Source organism: Asterias rubens, chromosome 1 (genome assembly GCF_902459465.1).
Source record: "Asterias rubens chromosome 1, eAstRub1.3, whole genome shotgun sequence".
Lineage (NCBI taxonomy): Eukaryota > Metazoa > Echinodermata > Asteroidea > Forcipulatida > Asteriidae > Asterias > Asterias rubens.
The window spans coordinates 6,443,981-6,461,778 of record NC_047062.1 but is presented as its reverse complement, the minus strand read 5'-3'; the positions used below and the strand labels follow the sequence as shown (position 1 = coordinate 6,461,778).

The 17,798-nt window shown below is 37.5% G+C and overlaps 1 protein-coding gene across 3 annotated transcripts in view; it reads left to right on the top strand.

The window, feature by feature from the left end:
• The window catches only part of LOC117287993 (RAC-gamma serine/threonine-protein kinase-like), a 53,286-nt gene that overhangs the window by 4,225 nt on the left and 31,263 nt on the right, over positions 1-17,798 (top strand). For all 3 annotated transcript variants that reach the window (XM_033768668.1, XM_033768679.1, XM_033768661.1), the window contains exons 3-4: positions 425-556; positions 15,030-15,144. In XM_033768668.1, coding sequence (XP_033624559.1) covers positions 425-556; positions 15,030-15,144 — 247 coding nt within the window. The remainder of the gene's footprint in view (positions 1-424; positions 557-15,029; positions 15,145-17,798) is intronic.

The window sequence follows — 17,798 nt, the reverse complement described above, 5'->3', positions numbered from 1 at the left end:
AGTCGTCAACATGTCATCCTTCGGATATACAAGATGTTCAATTGCATTTCTCCAGCTAATTCTATCACTATGTCATTGCCTCCATATCTGAACTGATTTGTTGTTTACTGATCTTAGCTTTTTTTTATATAGGAAATTTTGTTTTTGTTCCCCCGCCCAATTTTCTTTATATTATATAAAAGTAGCTAATATCAAGGCTTGCTTGGCTGGGCCTTAACATTTGAGCTGTTGTTCTAAGCAATAGGGGCCTATCAACTTCCACTCTAAATTGAGCCTGTGAAATGAAGTCATCAATTTCCTTCTTAATTTGTGATTTTTCACGATTTCAGAAATCTTTCTAGGGACCACCCTCACGTGTTCTCTGTGGTTCCTTGTAACTCTTCTCACAGTTTTTTGTGCTAACCTTGATTTTGTTTCTTTGCAGGAGAGTACATAAGAAACTGGAGGCCGAGGTACTTCCGGCTGATGTCCAATGGCAACTTCCTTGGCTACAAAGAGAAGCCTGCAACTCGTACTGAGTGTCAACAAAAAGTCTTGAACAACTTTTCAGTTGCAGGTAGGTGGAGTCCCTTTTTGATATCTTTTGTAGATCATGTTTTTGGCCATGACATTAATCCCTTCTCACTGAATGAAGATGTTAGTCGTCAATTTTTTTAGAACAAAGTGAAAATCGCTAAGCGATATTTTTTCAGGAGAGTCGTGTGGATACCAGTCTTGATAAACACGTTGTACATGTACATGTACATGCTAAAATATTTGTTGAGACATTTGTTACTAATTTTTTCAAAAACCTCGGCAAGTAATACTTTAAAAGCCTGCAATTCGCGCATATTGGCTTAATATGCTTAACATGTAGCTTGTGCCCTGGTCTTGTTATACCAACAAACTCTACTGGCTTCTCATGTCAGCCCAACTCTCTCCTGATGTTTTGATAAGAATTTTACTGATCTCAGCACAGACTAACAAAAGACCTGTAAAAAATCAACAAAACCTATGGACCGCTTATTTATTCAATATCTGGTAGTGAAACCAATGGATCCCAAAACAAAACAAAAAGCCACTAGCATTTGTAGCTTACAGACTTTAAGATACCTTTGTACATTGCAACCATGTTTACAAGAAGAGCGGCTGTGTACATTCCATGGCATTTTCTGGCAGGTGAGATACTACACACATGGTCTTATGGGAAGTTTTACATTTTGTATAATTATTTCCCCCTAAATTACAGAGTCATAAAAACAACAGCTGAACACATTTCGAGATGCAGGAGAAATTACATTGTTGGTATTGCTATCAATTATCAGAACCACAAATTAAAGTATGTGCGTTGTCTCAAAGAAAATCTTAGCACAGGTTTACTTTGCAACTTTGATTACTAGACCATTTTGATTCAGGTTTTTGTCTAAAATAAAAGTTGTTCTTAACCTACATGATGTATGAGGTACAATGTACGGAGGCGTACTTATATCAAAACAATTAAAGTACTGCTCCAGGATTGATGGTTCACACATGCAATTGCCCCCATTGCCTCCCTCTGGGATTGGTTATTGCCTTGGTGCCCCTTGAAATAGTCCAGCTCCCAAAAATAATTTCTCATAAACAGGTGTAAAAAACACCCTTTGTTTAAAGCATAAGGCCCAATCCTGGGAGCTGCTGCAGCAGAAAATGTTGCAAAAAAAATGTCTTTACTAAGCACAAAACTAGCAGAATACCAGTCACAGATCTACAATGGTACTTTAGCAAACAATCTTAATCTGGTTAGCAAAATATGTATTGTGCTTAGCTACTTTGTGCTTGACAGCAGTTCTAATAAGTGTGCCCTGCAATTAAAACATGATTCTTCCTGGTGGTTTGTAATTTGTGTATAAACTGTAATTGCCATTACCCTAACAACAACAACAACAAGAGCTGCGATAACAGCACACCTGTTAAACAAACCTATTGAGCCTATTAGCATTGACTGAAGGGTCAGCGGATTCCGGGTTGTTTTTCTGTACACTACAGAGGTGTTAGCACCAAAGCAATAAAAATGTAAAATACTGTGTTACATATTGGACCATGGACCCCTAGACTGCTGTTCGTTTTGAGATAGACAGATCTGCACTGCAGCTTATGCTAGAAATTAGTAATAGAATAGTATACAAATAATTAATGTTTATGAGTGCAATGGTGCGAATATGTTCATGAGTTGAAAGATGGAATGTTCTATTCAACGAGGCGGAGCCGAGTTGTATGGAACATTTCATCTTTCAACGAATGAACATATTTGCACTATTGCACGAATGAAAAACATTCATTATTTGTTTTATATAACATCCAAGTAGATCTTTGTCATTTTCAGGCCTGTGAAATCTCCGCTTTAAAGCGGATTTCCGCTCTTTTTAATTTTCCCAGTCCGCATTTTTCTTTGGTTCCGCTTTTTTCCCGTTCCTTGTTTTTCTTGCGGGCTCCGCTTTTTTCCTGTTCTGTTTTTACCTTCTTTTTTTTTACATCCGAAATAGATCGTCAAAAGCAGCACGTACCTGGAATCGAGAAGCACTTTAATTGCGATTTGATTTTGACATGTGAGTCGGGGGCTAGACCCAGTACAATGCTCCGTGTTGGTCTTTCATTGGAGCCGTTGTTGTTAATTTTTCGTTTAGCACGATGTATATTTTACATGTACTTCAATGTCATTGTTTCATTGCACCAATAGAGGGCAAAAAAGGCAACACCTTGAGACAAGATTAGGCACACATGGTTTTTTGCGACAAGTAAAATAAATTGCAGTCGACGACGAGGACTTATCGCGCTTGTGGATTTATTCATAAAGGAATGCTACAAAAATATCTTGAAAATGATGATGTACAACACATTGTTACATGTAAGAATTGTGGCCTATGTTTCTATGAATGAGTTGTCTACACTTAAGTTTTTAATAAAAGCCTTTTATTACGTTCGTAGTGCTGGCCCAAAATCCGGACAACAATTTTCCGCATTTTTTTTCATGACCCGCTCACAGGCCTGCATTTTGATTGGAGGATACAACTTTTAAAATAAACAAAGCGTAGGCCTACAATTGTGAAATTAAACCCGTTTCTTTTCGATCGGCCTGTTTGACAATGTGCGTTCTGAAAAGCTGTTTTGAGACACGCAGTTGCCGAATGCTAGTACATGTATGTGCATTGTAACACTGCTGTGTTATCAAAGACACATGCACTCAGTGATGTTTTTTGCTCAGCGTGCAATAGTATTTTTCTGATGGAACGAAAAATGCACGCTGAGTGACGTAGGATGATAAAAGTACTTTTATTTGCTAACACGTGACGGACAGTCCTCCAATCAAATGAATAGGATCTGCTTTGGTGTTATATAATACAACATAATTACATTTTTAGCACTTAGTGCTTGTATTATGCGTGTTGGGTGAAAAAAAAACAATGACTGAATAATTATTTGAGTTTTGGGGTACCTTGCCTGATGCATGGTCGTCAGTCATTGCCTTGGTCCGCCTTGGTATGTTTTCCAGAACATACACTATTTCCGTTTTCTTCATTGAATGCAGAATGATTGCACGTTTACTATATGGAAAGTCATCCTTGCCCTTACATGAATGAAGAATTAGGTCAGGGTAAGAGGAGAAGCAATGCATAGTTCATTCGGCCTGTTGGACAAGGTATTAAGATGTTTCTCATCGGGACAAAATATGTTATTAAACCTCTCCTTTTGTGTTCACATAAATGCCTCTATCACCATGGACACTATTAGTAAATACTCAAAATTACTGTTGGCATAACAACTTGCTAATGAGCAATGGAGAGCTGTTGAAACATTGTAAGAAACAGCCACCTCTGAAGCATCGTAGTAGTTGAGAAAGAGGTAATTTCTCACCCAAATTATGCATTGAAACCTCACAAAGTACACACATTGTACTGCCACAACAGTGTTTTTTCTTTCAATATTCTCTTGAACTAATTGAGCCCAAATGTTCACAGGTTTGTAGTTTTATGCATGTTGGGATGCTCCAAGTGAGAATACTGGTCTTTGACAATTAACAAACTTGTCCAGTGCCTTTAAACTGTTCATTGAATCCCATCTTTTTTTATATCATTATAACTTTATATAAACAACAGCAAAACATGTCACCGTTATCTTCTTAAATTCTCATAATTTACCTGCTCCTATTTCAGAGAATTGTTCACATTAATTTCCATTGTTAATATTTTTTTTGGGGAAAAGTCAGTAATTTAATTTAGTGACACCACAGTTCCCTTTCCTTTATGTTATGAAAATGTAACTGGATAGTCCCCTAAAGACCATAAACACAGGTGGAATCCGGCTGGGAATTCTTGGCGAGTTGGCAGTTATATAAATTCCATTTTTTTAAATGAATTGTTTATGAAATAGATCTTTGGCAAGCTACCACATCTTTTGTCTTGTTCCCTGCACATTTTTGACAACGTATGCACCAGCAGTGCAGCCTTACTGGTGACTTGCCTTCTGCAATATAGGTACCAGACTATAAATTCTCCTTCCAGCTTCACTCTGTTGACATTAGTTTGAATGTTCTACCTTCTGCATAACCTTATCATAATGGAAACACATGTAGTTCACATTTGTATTGTTTGAGTTTTTTTTAGAATCATAGCTCACTCAAACTTGATTTTACAGTTGATGTCATGTTTGTGTGCATCATTATTTGAGTGCTTCTACATGTACTATTATGGTCCTCAAATTATAGCAAATAGTGATAGATATCTTATTAGGCACCAAGATCAATCCAAGTGCTTCCAATTTTATCCTTGCATACTTGACTGACCTATTTGTTCTCAAGTACTCACACCCATGCTTTCATCATCAATAGTGAGATATTATAGAGAAAGGAGTCCAGCCTTCACCTACAATTGGGAGAAAATGGCCATTCCTTAAGCAAATTGCCCCAATCTTGGCCTTGGTGCTCCTTCAAAAGTTTCACTTAGACATGATAGAATTTTTAAGATTTTCAAATAGAAGTGCCATTTGCAAAATGAAAATGGCCCTGCCCTCTCAAGATGAAATTTCAGGCCTGTAATAACGTTAACTTGTGGAAAGTGAAAGCAAATAGATGTAATTAGTTATTGACAATTGCACAATAGTGGAAGGGGTGTAGGATTTGGATTTCTTCACAATCCACCATCCCTAAAAAAGGAAGAAGAAAACATTTGAGAAGCAACTACGTCATTTGAACAAAAGTTTTTAAGAGGAAACAATTGTTACTTCCCTGCAATTTTGGAAACGATGAAAGCTAATTGTCGGACGTGAAACTTTTACATAAATTGAACAGTCATCATCACTAAGTGAAAGATGTAGGCTAAAGTAAATTATTCACAATTCAGCATGAGGAGGTTAGGAATGCAAAAATCTACCTTCAAGTTTCCACCATCCAACAAATAATGAGCCATATGAGTCAAAACAAAAAACAACCCAAACAAAACCCAATAACAACAACTTTTGAGACCAATTAAGCACTGAACCGAAAATGAGGAAATGAATTAATTGCTAATTTTGCAACAAAGGAAACTGTACAAAGAAGTACGTGCACTAAACAGCCTTGATCTCAATATAGAATTAGTTAATTATGTATAAACTAACAAGCTTTAGGTACTTTGTAAAAATTAAAAAAAGGAAAATTTCAAGCTTTCACTGCCATTTATATACCATCTCACAATGAACTATACAAACAACAATCTCATATAAAGGATTGTCATTGGGGTTGGTGTTAGGGTAAACAACAATACTTTTTGTTCTCAGATATTTGTATTTGAAAAGTTTATGTTAAAACAAAGCCAGAAAAACAACCCTGTCTTGAAGTGTGGAAGACGTACAATATGGATTTTATGGTTAAAAGGAAAATCCCCAAAGTAACATATTGAACTGAAATTTGGTTTGGCTGTCAATAATTTTTTTTCTTTTTTTGCAATTTTGTGCCACCCTTTAAGGATATTTAAGTCAAAGTGGTTTGAAGTGACACACATGTACTGTGGTAATAATTGGAATGGGTCATTTCATGAAATAAGAAATGTTGCTTTTATTTTGGTTTAGTGAACTCAGAACACAAACCTAATTGTTGTTATAGTGGCATACACATTCATTCAGAATCATGTTTACCGTCTCTTACCCAACTCTGCAAAAGCTCGCCTTAAACCATTTAATTCACCAATAGACTGATCCAGTAGTCTCCGCCCACGACGCACATGTGAGCAAGAACATGTGGGGCTCTCCAATGCCTTTCCGCACAACTCTGCCGCGCGCGCCAAGCACACGCGCACGCATGTCGGACCTTAGTGTCGGACCTTCGTTGCGTTGTGATTGGTCAATACGCAATGAGGCGGAGCTTAATGGATCGGTCTATTGTCTCTAGTTTGAGATATTAAAACTTAAGCAGTCACTTGTAAGTAAGTCAATGTACATGTAACAGACATTCAAATCTTATTCTCAAATTGCTATTTAAAGGGTACTTGGTTCCATGAACATGTTGATGTGTTTCACAGAAAAGTTGCAAGGAGGTTGGGAAATTTTCCACATTTTTTTGATTGGTATAATAAACTTGGTTTCCTTTGGGAGTAGATTTTGATTGCTCATGTTGATGTCAGTGTGCTTATCAAGGGCCTTTGCACTTTGCACAATTGAGTTTCCTTTTACTGTCTATTCAAAGAAATCTGTTTGGACTCAGTTTAGCTGGAATGAATGAAGGATGGAACATTATCAGGAGGAAGTGAAAACCAAAAATATCTACATCAAGGTTTTGCCTGGGCCCAGTTTCATGTCTCTGCTTACCACCAAAGTATTATGGCATCCTGTTAGGCTTGTGATTTCTATAAGCTATAAGCACAGAATTCCATGGTAACTTGGTAAGCAGAGCCCAGGTCTTACATAAAATCAATTATTACGGGAGGTATTGACAGTGAGTGATGTGTAAAGGAACCCTGACTTTGCTTCTTCCTTTCTCTAAAAACAGATAATGCAACTTTAAAGGGAAGTTATAGTTTGATAATAACTCCTAAAATTAATGCCAATAAAAGCATTTGATTAGAAGATGGCCTAGTTAGAAGCTTACCACATGTTTGCCTTATTGTAACACAATCCAACGGTTAAAAACAACCAAGGGTATACCCTGTCTTTAATCAAATTTGCATCAGGGATATCAAATATTAATTTGTTTTCGACCCTACATCAATGTGTGATATGCACAGTCTACTGGGTGCTTTCCTGAGTCATGCAGGAAAACACTCCACAGGCAGACATCATCGGTTTTTCCGACAGAGTAAATTAATTTCCATTCTCTAGTTTTTAATAAATGCACCAATTCATCGAACCTGTGAAATTTGATCAATTTGAGTGATATAGCATTTAATGAAACTAACGAAAAACGATATTTGTTTTGTGAGGGATTGGTGCATTAGCTTGTTTTATTTGGTGCAATCTAAATAAACAATAGTGATTCGTTAGTGCTTCAAAAACTATTTTCTTGACTTTGATAGTGTTTTAGTGTAAGCTCTTTCATGCACCAACCGATCGCTAGCGACTGGTTTTTAATACCTTAAGAAAATAGTTGTTATTGGACAAACGAAAAAAAAAACTCAAATTAGAAAGTGGTTTCTCCGTCTGCTGTAAACAAAAAAACTACTAGAAGGAGGGGAGGGGGGGGGGGGAAGGCCATTGCCCAGAGCAATCTTAAATCCACTGCAAACCAAATGGATGGCAATGATGGTAACCTATTGAGAAAGATAATTTGTTTTGTATTTTTTTTAATCAAACACCCAATTTTAAAAGTTCAAGAATAAAACCTGCGCGTAGCATGCCTTACACCACTTGACCTTTTACTCCAGTTAGACTCTTTTTTTAGGACACGAAAGGTTGATATTTTCCTTGAGTAGCGGTGAAAATTTATCGAGAAAAATAGCACATTCCCAAAATATTCATAAATAACTATTGATTCTATATATAGGCATTGTATAAAGCATCATTTAGTATCGCTTCTGTACTGTGAGTATCATCTGGGCTAGTTTCTGAATAATGCAGAATTGGATTAATAATGTGTGCACGTCACCTTCGAGTGTGTGGGTTTACGCAAATGTGGCAAAGACTAATACTGTTAAAAGAAACACAACGCAAGTGTGCAATAAGCTTTACGTGTTTAAAGTGTACTATAGCACTTGTAGTAATGAGTAGTCACATCACGTAAACATGCTCTATTTTTCTTAGGGGCTATTTAGAATAGTCAATGTTAAAAAAATGTTCCAATAAATGTTAAATTTGCATCTGGGAAAAAGAATGACTGTTATCGTTTTTTACCCTTACACCGAAGTGTGTAAGCACTGTAATAGAGGAAGAAAACAAATCTGAGAATTGGGTAATAGTACATATAGTTTTAAACTAATTTTACTATTGATATACACGTGTACATGTATCCTTGAAGTTATTCCTTGTAATGGTAAGAATAAAAACACAGTGGAAACTCAGGTGAAATTTGGGAGAGATTGTTCCCTTTTTTTTTTTTTTTTATTTTTATTTTTTTTTTTTGGTTGGAAGTATGATCGATGTATTCTGAGGATTAGTTTGGTGATGATCTCTTAAATGAAATATGAAGCAGTCAGTCAAAAAATGCACATCTAAGAATGGATGTAAAATGTTTTGGTGCAGTTGCCAACCTGCATTGAGATAAAATAGTGATTTTGTTTTCATTTTTTAAATGTTTGCCATTAAGAGGAAAAAGCATGCTCAAGAATGAACCAATAACTAACAATGTTCTTGTTCTTCAGTGATTTACAGTTGGCTATACTCTGCACATCTGTAACATTTCATACCTACATGTAAGTGCTTTCCAAAACCCCTAAATATCTGTTTTTAAAAATATTCCGCCCAAGTAATTCCCAGTGGGATCAACTGAACCCAAATCAGCCAAACATTTTCAAACTCCTTCTCCTCCATCAACCTTGAGAAAATCCATTCCTGAACGGACATGAGGCTGAGTCATCCTAGCATACAGAGTCTCTAGACTTTGTCCCCATCTTCAACCCACGTAAACAAGTTCAGTCAAGTTCAAACCCAACCTGGATTCATGTATACATATATACAGACCCTGCCCCATTGAGCTGATGTATATTTTGGGTCAAAATAGAACCATCGATGATAAGTCATTCAGGGTGTGATCTAGGCATATATGGAGGTGTCGGCGGAAACCAGTTTTTTTTTCTTTTCCTGTTGGAATGGTGTTTTCCCACTGATTTAAATCACCTCTGAGAGGGATAGAAAAAGGTTCAGGGTGATCAGTTTGCAAAGGTTAGGTGTGTGTCATGTTTTCGTTGCCTTCTTTTTTTAATGATTGGAATTTGCCCCACCCCACCCCTCCCTTACAAAACATTCCAGTTACCGATCCTCCCCATATGTACATGTTTTTAAACACACTTCCTAGTAAAAAAGGTGCATGTTAAAATCTAGTAGGAAGTTACGTTCAGTTGATACATCTGCACCTTTTGTCCACAATTGGATCGCATTTGTTTTACGACAACAAAAAACTCAGCAGTTGTTGATTGACAAATTCTTTGAAAATATCACAACAAGTTTAAAAACAGATTACCTGTGAATATCTGCTGTAATGATTTTGATGTCACTGATCTGAATGATGCAGCATATAATGATGATGCCTCACTTAAAAACAACCCACATTACAATGTACTGAATCCAATGACACCATACTGCGTTTCAGGCCACCTCCTGCAGTATTATTTCTTAACCTCCCCCCCCCCCCCCCCCCCCCGCATCACGCTTCAAAGGGTCTCATCTCACTTTTTCTGTTTCTATTTTGAAACATGCTATACCCTAATGGCTTTAATTTCCCTTTTTTTCTCCTGATTCACCAGACATGAACTTTTGTCATTTATTTTCACTTGTGGCTCTCCCACTGAGAAAAGGATGCCATTTCCACTGTGTCCTTATGGTGCAGTGTTTGCACAACCCACAAGACACTCCAGTTCCTGCCCCTTTGGCCACGGTGATCTCATATGAACTGGCTTCTGAAGACTGCTCGTGCCACGCAGAAGTATTTAGTATTGACCGATTTAAAGTGATTGGTAAATCGGCCTCAATTTGACCATGAAATTACTCCATAATGAGTTGCATGACTTGATAGAAATCTCATTAACAGTTATATTAACAAATGACTTACATTTTAGCAGAGTGTACTTTTGTACTGAGACAATTTACCAGGGGTTGTTTAGCGGGTAGGGCTTGTTAATAATTTACTCTCGTGTGTTAGTATTGCCTCGGAATGTGGGTTGTCTGAACTGTTTATCGTTTGTGGTGTGGACTATAGAGTCAGCAGTGAAATGTCTCGCCAGTAACGTAGCTTCAGTCGTTGACAAAACTGTCTGTACACCAGAACGATATCAGTTGACACCTGCGTACAGATAAATGTACCAGGGCTGATACTTCAGGGAAGAAATAAAGGCCATTGCCTCAGTGCCCCTGGTCATTGCCTTGCCCTTGGTGCCCTTGAAATGCTCTAGAAGTGTACAATTTTCTCATAGGGTGCCCTTTACAAAGGAGAAAATTCCTTGGTGCCTTTGCCCTTTCAAAGACGAAGCTATTGAGAAATGCCAAAAAGCTGGAATAGTCTTTCTCAGTCTGTTTGATTAGTCAATACCCTAAACTCTTCCGAATCCCATTTAAAAACCCACTTCTATTCTAAAGTTATACTTATTTGTATTATTGTTTGTTGCATTGTTATTGTTTGTAAAAACAAAATAAAGTACAAATCTACAGGTTTGTAGTCTATTTTGTTCCTTTGGTTGCTTTTGCATTTCTTGAGCGTAAAAATAAGATTTATTATCATATTGAGAAGACTTTGTAAAATACAAACTCAAGAGTTTTGCTCATCTTGGAACATTGAGTAATGCAAAGGGGAAAGGAGGAAGTAGGAGAAATAGGACCATGGGTAATGGGGAGGGGGTTATCCCAGTAATTTCTGCTTAGGATTTTAGTTTCTGTTTTAGCTTCAGGCCTTCAAACACATACATGTAATGTGTCATCTACTTGTATGTAACGAAACAACTTTTAAAAAAAAACCTTCTGTTTTGGAAAAGTAACCATAACAACAAGTAAACACCATTTGAAACATCAACTTGCCTGTATTAAAACAACATATGTGCATATCTTGCCGTTTTATACACAACAATTTCTTACAATTTCAAGTGAGAAACTGAAAGTTATTTTCAACAATGAACAAAATTATAAATTTTCATCGGCAAATGTTTGTTTCCATTCAGTGTTTTTTTTCTTTCACAGTCTTCCAGCCCGGCATAATCAATTTGTTTTGCTGACATAGTGGCCATGTTTCTTGGATGATTCAGAAAGATTTAAGAGGGCACCAGTTGGTCAGGTTATTTATTGTGCCAGCTTTCACTTCAGCTGGTTTTTGCCCCGCAGACAAGGGAATATTGATGACAGTTTTTACACCATGTAGCGTTAGCCTATGATGATACGTTACCAGTGATCCGGTAAACAACTCTAAATGCAGGCATCATTGTTGTTTGAACCTGGTAGCACCTGGAACCAATTTTATAGAGCTGCTAAGCACAAAAATAAGCCAAGCAAAATAAAACTATGCTAAAATAAGGCAACCAGCCAAACTACCATGTCACATGTACAATTTGTCACAGGTATCCTGCTCATTTCTGCTTAGCAGACTAATGTTAAAGGCAGTGGACACTATTGGTAATTACTCAAAATAATTATTAGCATAAAACTTAACTTGGTAATGAGTAATGGGGAGAGGATGATAGTATAAAACATTGTGAGAAACGGCTCCCTCTGAAGTGACATAGTTTTCGAGAAAGAAGTATTTTTCCACGAATTTGATTTCGAGACCTCAAGTTTAGAATCTGAGGTGTCGAAATCAACCATCTAAAAGCACACAACTTCGTGTGACAAGGGTGTTTTTTCTTTCATTATTATCTCGCAACTTCGACCACCGATTGAGCTCAAATTTTCACAGGTTTGTTATTTTATGTATATGTTGAGATACACCATGTGAGAAGACTGGTCTTTGACAATTACCAATAGTGTCCACTGTCTTTAAGCAATATTTTCTTCTAAAGGAGCTCTATAATAGGTTGCCCTTATTACAAGGAGAAAATGCCTCGGTGCCCTTGCCCTTTCTAAAACGAAGCACACAGGCCTGGTTAATTATATTTTAAATTGGTAATATTTTCTTGTGACATGCAAGTTTAGATGTTAACTGTTTTTACCATGAGCCTATTGAATTCTTTGCGTAAATAACTTGACAACCAAATATGTTGACATTCGAGGGTGGGACCTGCCCCCCCCCCACCCCCACCCCCCTGCATGCCTCTGCGTCCAATGCAAAGACCCAGACGGACACCCCTTGACCTTTATGTGTAAATTACCTAATGTAACAAAACAGGCCAATCATAATGGTAAGGTGTGCACACACATTTTATTTTTCTTTATGAAAAACAAATCTCTATACAATTCTTGTGGAATGATCTGTAATGTAGTATCTACTTTTCAGTTCTTGTTTCATAACAAGTTCGAGTTTCAAGACCTGACAGCTAGACCAAGACCAGCAAAAACATACATGTATCTCTGTAGACTAAGAATGGTCCCAGACACATTAAGCACTGTTTGTGTACCATGTACGTAGGCCTACTGTAGGTGAAGTTGTTTTTCATTCCCCTGTAGGTTAAAGACACTGGACACATTGGTAATTCTCAAAGACCAGTATTCTCACTTGGTGTGTCCCAACATTTATGCATAAAATAACAGCTCTGTAAAAATTTGGGCTCAATTGGTCGTCCAAGTTGCAAGAGAATAAATGACAGAAAGAACACCCTTGGAGTTACACAAATTTGTGTGCTTTCATCCGTCTAAAAAAAGGCTTCATGCCTGAAGTCTTTTATTATTTGAGTGAGAAATTACCTCTTTTTCAAAAACTACATCACTTTAGAGGTAGCTGTTTCTCACATGTTTTATACCATCAACAGCTCTCCATTGCTCGTTACCAAGTAAGCTTTATTGCTAAAAATTTTGGCGAGTAATTACCAATACTGTCTAGTGCCTTTAAACAATTATTTTGTGACTGTTTTTTTTCTGTCTGTGGTATTAATTTCATTCCCCAGCCATGGAGGATCTGTTATGATGCAATCAGTGATGATTGCAGTGCTAGAATAAGTATTTTTTTACACATTTCTTTGGTTATATGTTTGTTGGAACTGCCTGTAACCATTAGTTATTTTTGTTTGGATGGATTGCGCATATGAATGGGGGGTGGCAAATATGAAAGAAAAAAAGTCCATCGACACGTTAATGCGGCCTGTTGTGCAACAAGGCAGTTTTGTTGATTATGACAGCATAAAAAAGGGATAACCAATTTGTGTGTCGTTAACCATAAATAGTATAATTGACTGTACAATGTACATGAGTAATGAGGTTCTTGTAAATAATAATATACTTTTATTTTACTGTGTGTAAACCAATAAGTCACGGAAAGAAAAATTGCTTTTCAACCGACCAAGTGCTGAAAATAGAAGTCAACGTAAACGGCAGACTCCGAGATCTGGTCTTGACACCATAATATATAAACAGCCCCTCTCGCCAGCAAAGGTTTCGCACAAGAGTATTTTGTTGCCTGACTAAACTGGGCTGCTGTCAGTGATGATGAATGGTTCTGTTGATGCCTGTATCAAACATGTCTGAGACCTTAGTGCAATAACATTGCCGTTGACATTGTTGACAGAACTAGAACATACGTACCTTACTGCTGGCTAGGTTGAAGACTCTACCATCAGAATGAAACTAATCCAGGGCTGTAAATTTCCATCAATTTGTAACCATTAAAACAAAAAGTATTGATTAATGAGCACCTACTGTTTATGACAGGTCAGAGTTGTTATAATTGGACTTGACTTTTTTAGTACAGAAATTTCACACCATGCTTTTTGGTAAACAACTTTATACTCTCCCTACAGTTTTTATTTTAAAAAATGTTGTTGAGCTCCAGGCCTTGTTGCAAGTCTTGTACATTTTCGCACAGGAAAAGTGCACAATTGGTTTCCTATAATGGTTATGGAATTTTATCATCTTGATTTTCTCCAATCCAATGTAACCAGACCATGCTCCGGCATGCGCGCAGGCGGCCATTTTCTAAGTTGACAAAACTGGCTTCTCACAGCGTGTGTTTGTGCGGCCATTTTGTAAGTTGAACACAACAGCATCGCGTGAGCGTTCAATAAAAAAAACGCAAACGTGTATTTCAACGCGCGTGCAGAATAACGCGCTTGTCATCTTGCGGTCCCGTCCGTGGCGGAAATGAAACTGGTCACGAAGCAGTGTTTATGTGCTTTCAAGTCTACTACCCACAACAGCAGCTGAACATGTGTATTGTGTATGAGGATTCGTTGCTCACTTTGATTTTTTTTGTGTTAATAATGTTTTTTTTAAATTAGGGTATTTGTGTAGTCTTATCAGTTTATCTGGTTGCTTTTGCTACCCATTAAAAAAGGAAGTAAGTATGTTTCAAAAAAATGTGGGTCCTGGGCCCAATTTCATAGCGCTGCTTAACGGTAAGCAAATTTGCGTGCTTACTGTAGCAGAAAAATTTGCTTAAGCCTTAGCGTATTTCACAGGTTAGCAGAAAAATTGGGCGGCCATTTTGCGTGTTTACCGCGGATTTGCATTGTGACGTCATTTGTTTTCATGCGGTAAGCACCGGAAGGTTATTATGCCTTTTCGTGTGCTTATGGTTAGCAGCGCTATGAAATAGAAATTGCAAAGTAAGCACAAAATCGACCGCTAAGCAGCGCTATGAAATTGGGCCCAGGTGCCACCTTCAAACTACAATCATGCTTGCATTTAGAGTTGTTTACCGATCACTGGGAACCTATTATTATAGGCTAATGCTACATGGTGTAAAAACCCTCATCAATATTCCCTGAAAATATTCCCTGAATTATTTGTTTTCTTCATTGATATTTTTTCTTTACCATTTACAGATTGTGAGTGCCAGGTCTTGGCTAAAAACAAGGACAAAAATGTTTTCTACGTACGCTGTCTGCAATGGACCACTATCGTAGAGAGGACATTTCAAGTGGACTCGCCTATTGAAAGGTGAGACTAATGACAAATCAAATCTGGAGAGAGGGTAATTTGTAAGTTTCCAAACATTTACAAATAAACTTTAGGCTTCGATTTAACTTCACTACCACTTGGAGATGAACCCACATTTGTTTAACAATAGAAACTCACATCTTTGGTCAAGGAGGGACTTAAGTTGACCATGGGGCGATTGTTGCCTGCTACCAATGATGTATTGAATGCATTGGTAAACATGTAACATTGACTAGTGGTTGGCAAAGTGTCGTCGCTTGAACTTGCCCTTTGTATGCATTGCAAACAGGATGGGCTAACTAGCAACTTTTGTTTACCCCTACACGAGGGCGCTCTACTCCACTGACATCATGCTCGTTTAAGGCCTATGGTGAATGTAAGCTTGGGACCATCCCTCGCTACAATAGCTACCATCCAAACCATACTTGTCACATCTGGTAGATCTATAAACTAATCAAACACAAACATCTTACATGTATATTTAGTCTGGTATCCAAACCATTTGAGTTTTTATTTTACTTAAATGTAAACCGGACTTCAAATTGTTTGTACACTGTACTGTCATACTGCAGCATCAAAAGGTTACCCACAAACATGCGCATCCGTTTTGGATCAAACAACACTGTTTGTAGGGAGGTTGGAGGGGGGGGGGGGGGGCGGGCAAGGTGAAGCATTACGAATGACAGGAGTAACTGCATTTACATGTTGTCTCTTAAAGCCATGTTGCATAAGGCAAGTTACATGCAATTAGGTCCAGAAGGCTCCATGATGTACAAACAAGCTTCACAGGGAATATTTTCAAGTAACAAACCACCAGGGAACCTGAATGGGTAGATTTAATTGAACTGCTGAGTGGGCTAAGCATACTTCTAAAGGATTTGAACCTGACCTCTGGAACGTTAATCTGGAGGTCACTTGTTCAAATCCTATCATTTTTGTATTTTTGTATTTATTTTTTTACCCATACACCGATGTGTGTTAGCACTGTATACTCAGTACTTTCCCGAGTCCTGTGAAAAAAATATCACAGGCATGTTACTCGGGTGGGACTCGAACCCACGACTCTTGCAATTCTAGAGCAGTGTCTTACCAACTAGACTACCGAGGTTGCCCGGTAGCTAGAGGCAGTTCAAATCCTATTTTTTGGCAGCGGGTACCGCATCTGTTCAAATCCTGTTGTAGTAAAGTTTTGTGATGTTCATTCTCAAAAGAGAATATTCACTGTTGACATGATTTACTGCAAGGTGAAGATAATGCTGCCATAGTGTTCCGTTTGTATGCAGTACAGTTGGTTATTAAAGCCATTGGACCCTTTCGGTAAACAGTATTTTCCAAGGCCCACACTTCGTGTATCACAACTTCTATATAAAATAACAAACCTGTGGAAATTTAGGCTCAATCGGTCATCAGATTCGGGAGAAAATAACGGGAAAACCCACCCTTGTATCCGCGCGTTTCGCCGTGTCATGACATGTGTTTAAAAAAAATCCGTAATTCTCGCTATCGAGAATTGATATTGTTTTACTGTTTTCTCAAAAAGTAAAGTATTTCATGGACTAATATTTCAAGAGAAGTCTTTCACCACTACCTTCTGTAAACCCTGTAAATTATTTGTAAATCTGCGAACTTTAATTTTGTTTCTGTACCGAAAGGGGCCAATGGCTTCAAGTCTCTTACTTAACTAGTTATTTATGGGTAAAAATTGCTTGTTGTGACGTGACATTATTAGACTTAAGAAAACACCCAAGTAAATTCTTGTCATTTGATTGGATGATTGGAGGTCACGTGGCATTCATTATTCACAACGCTTGATGGCATGTCACTGAGCATGCGTTATTGGTTATATACACAGTGTGCATTTCTTGTATTATCTTTTTGCACTATTGCATGCTAGACCTCCAAAGCGCTCACACTCGTTAACCACAGCGGTACTTAACGAGTATGCTAGACTTCAACTTTATGCGCGTACACCACCGGGTACACAGCAGCTTACAGGCTCTTGTTTGTTACAGTGGAAATAGCAGAACCGACATTTGTAAACTTTGAGGGTTAATTGCAAAGTTTCAAATCCTACTTGAACATGTACTTGATGGATGTTATATAAAAGAAATAATAAATGTTTTGCAGTCGTGCAATAAGGAGGATATTTTCAAAAGTTGATAGATGGAAAGTTCTTTTGCCCATTTTTCAGCGAAACATTCTGCCATCTTTCAATGAATGAAAAATATTCCCACAATTGCACTCACAAACATTCCTTATTTGTATGATATGATTGCAGATCAGTCAATAGATTACATGTGAAGTAGGGCTATTTAGAAGTCTGATCATTTAGGCTAAAAATCTCTTTAAGTGTTTGCACAAGGGATGATGCCTTCAAATGGTTGAAGCTCTTCAACATTGCTGTGATATATATGACTTATTTCAAGCGATGGAATGCTTTGCATAGTTAATAATTTTATTCCAATGCTGTGATATTTTGTTGTTGCAACATGTTGATTGATTTCTGGTGATAAAAGCAAGGATGCCTCATAAGTGAACTTAATCACTGTAGCTTACAAGCCTGAGGAAACCTGTAGTTAAGGAAACAAGGGTGCTTGCAATGTGCACCAGAAACATAAAAACAATAAAGAGTTGACAAAATTTTTACTTAAAAA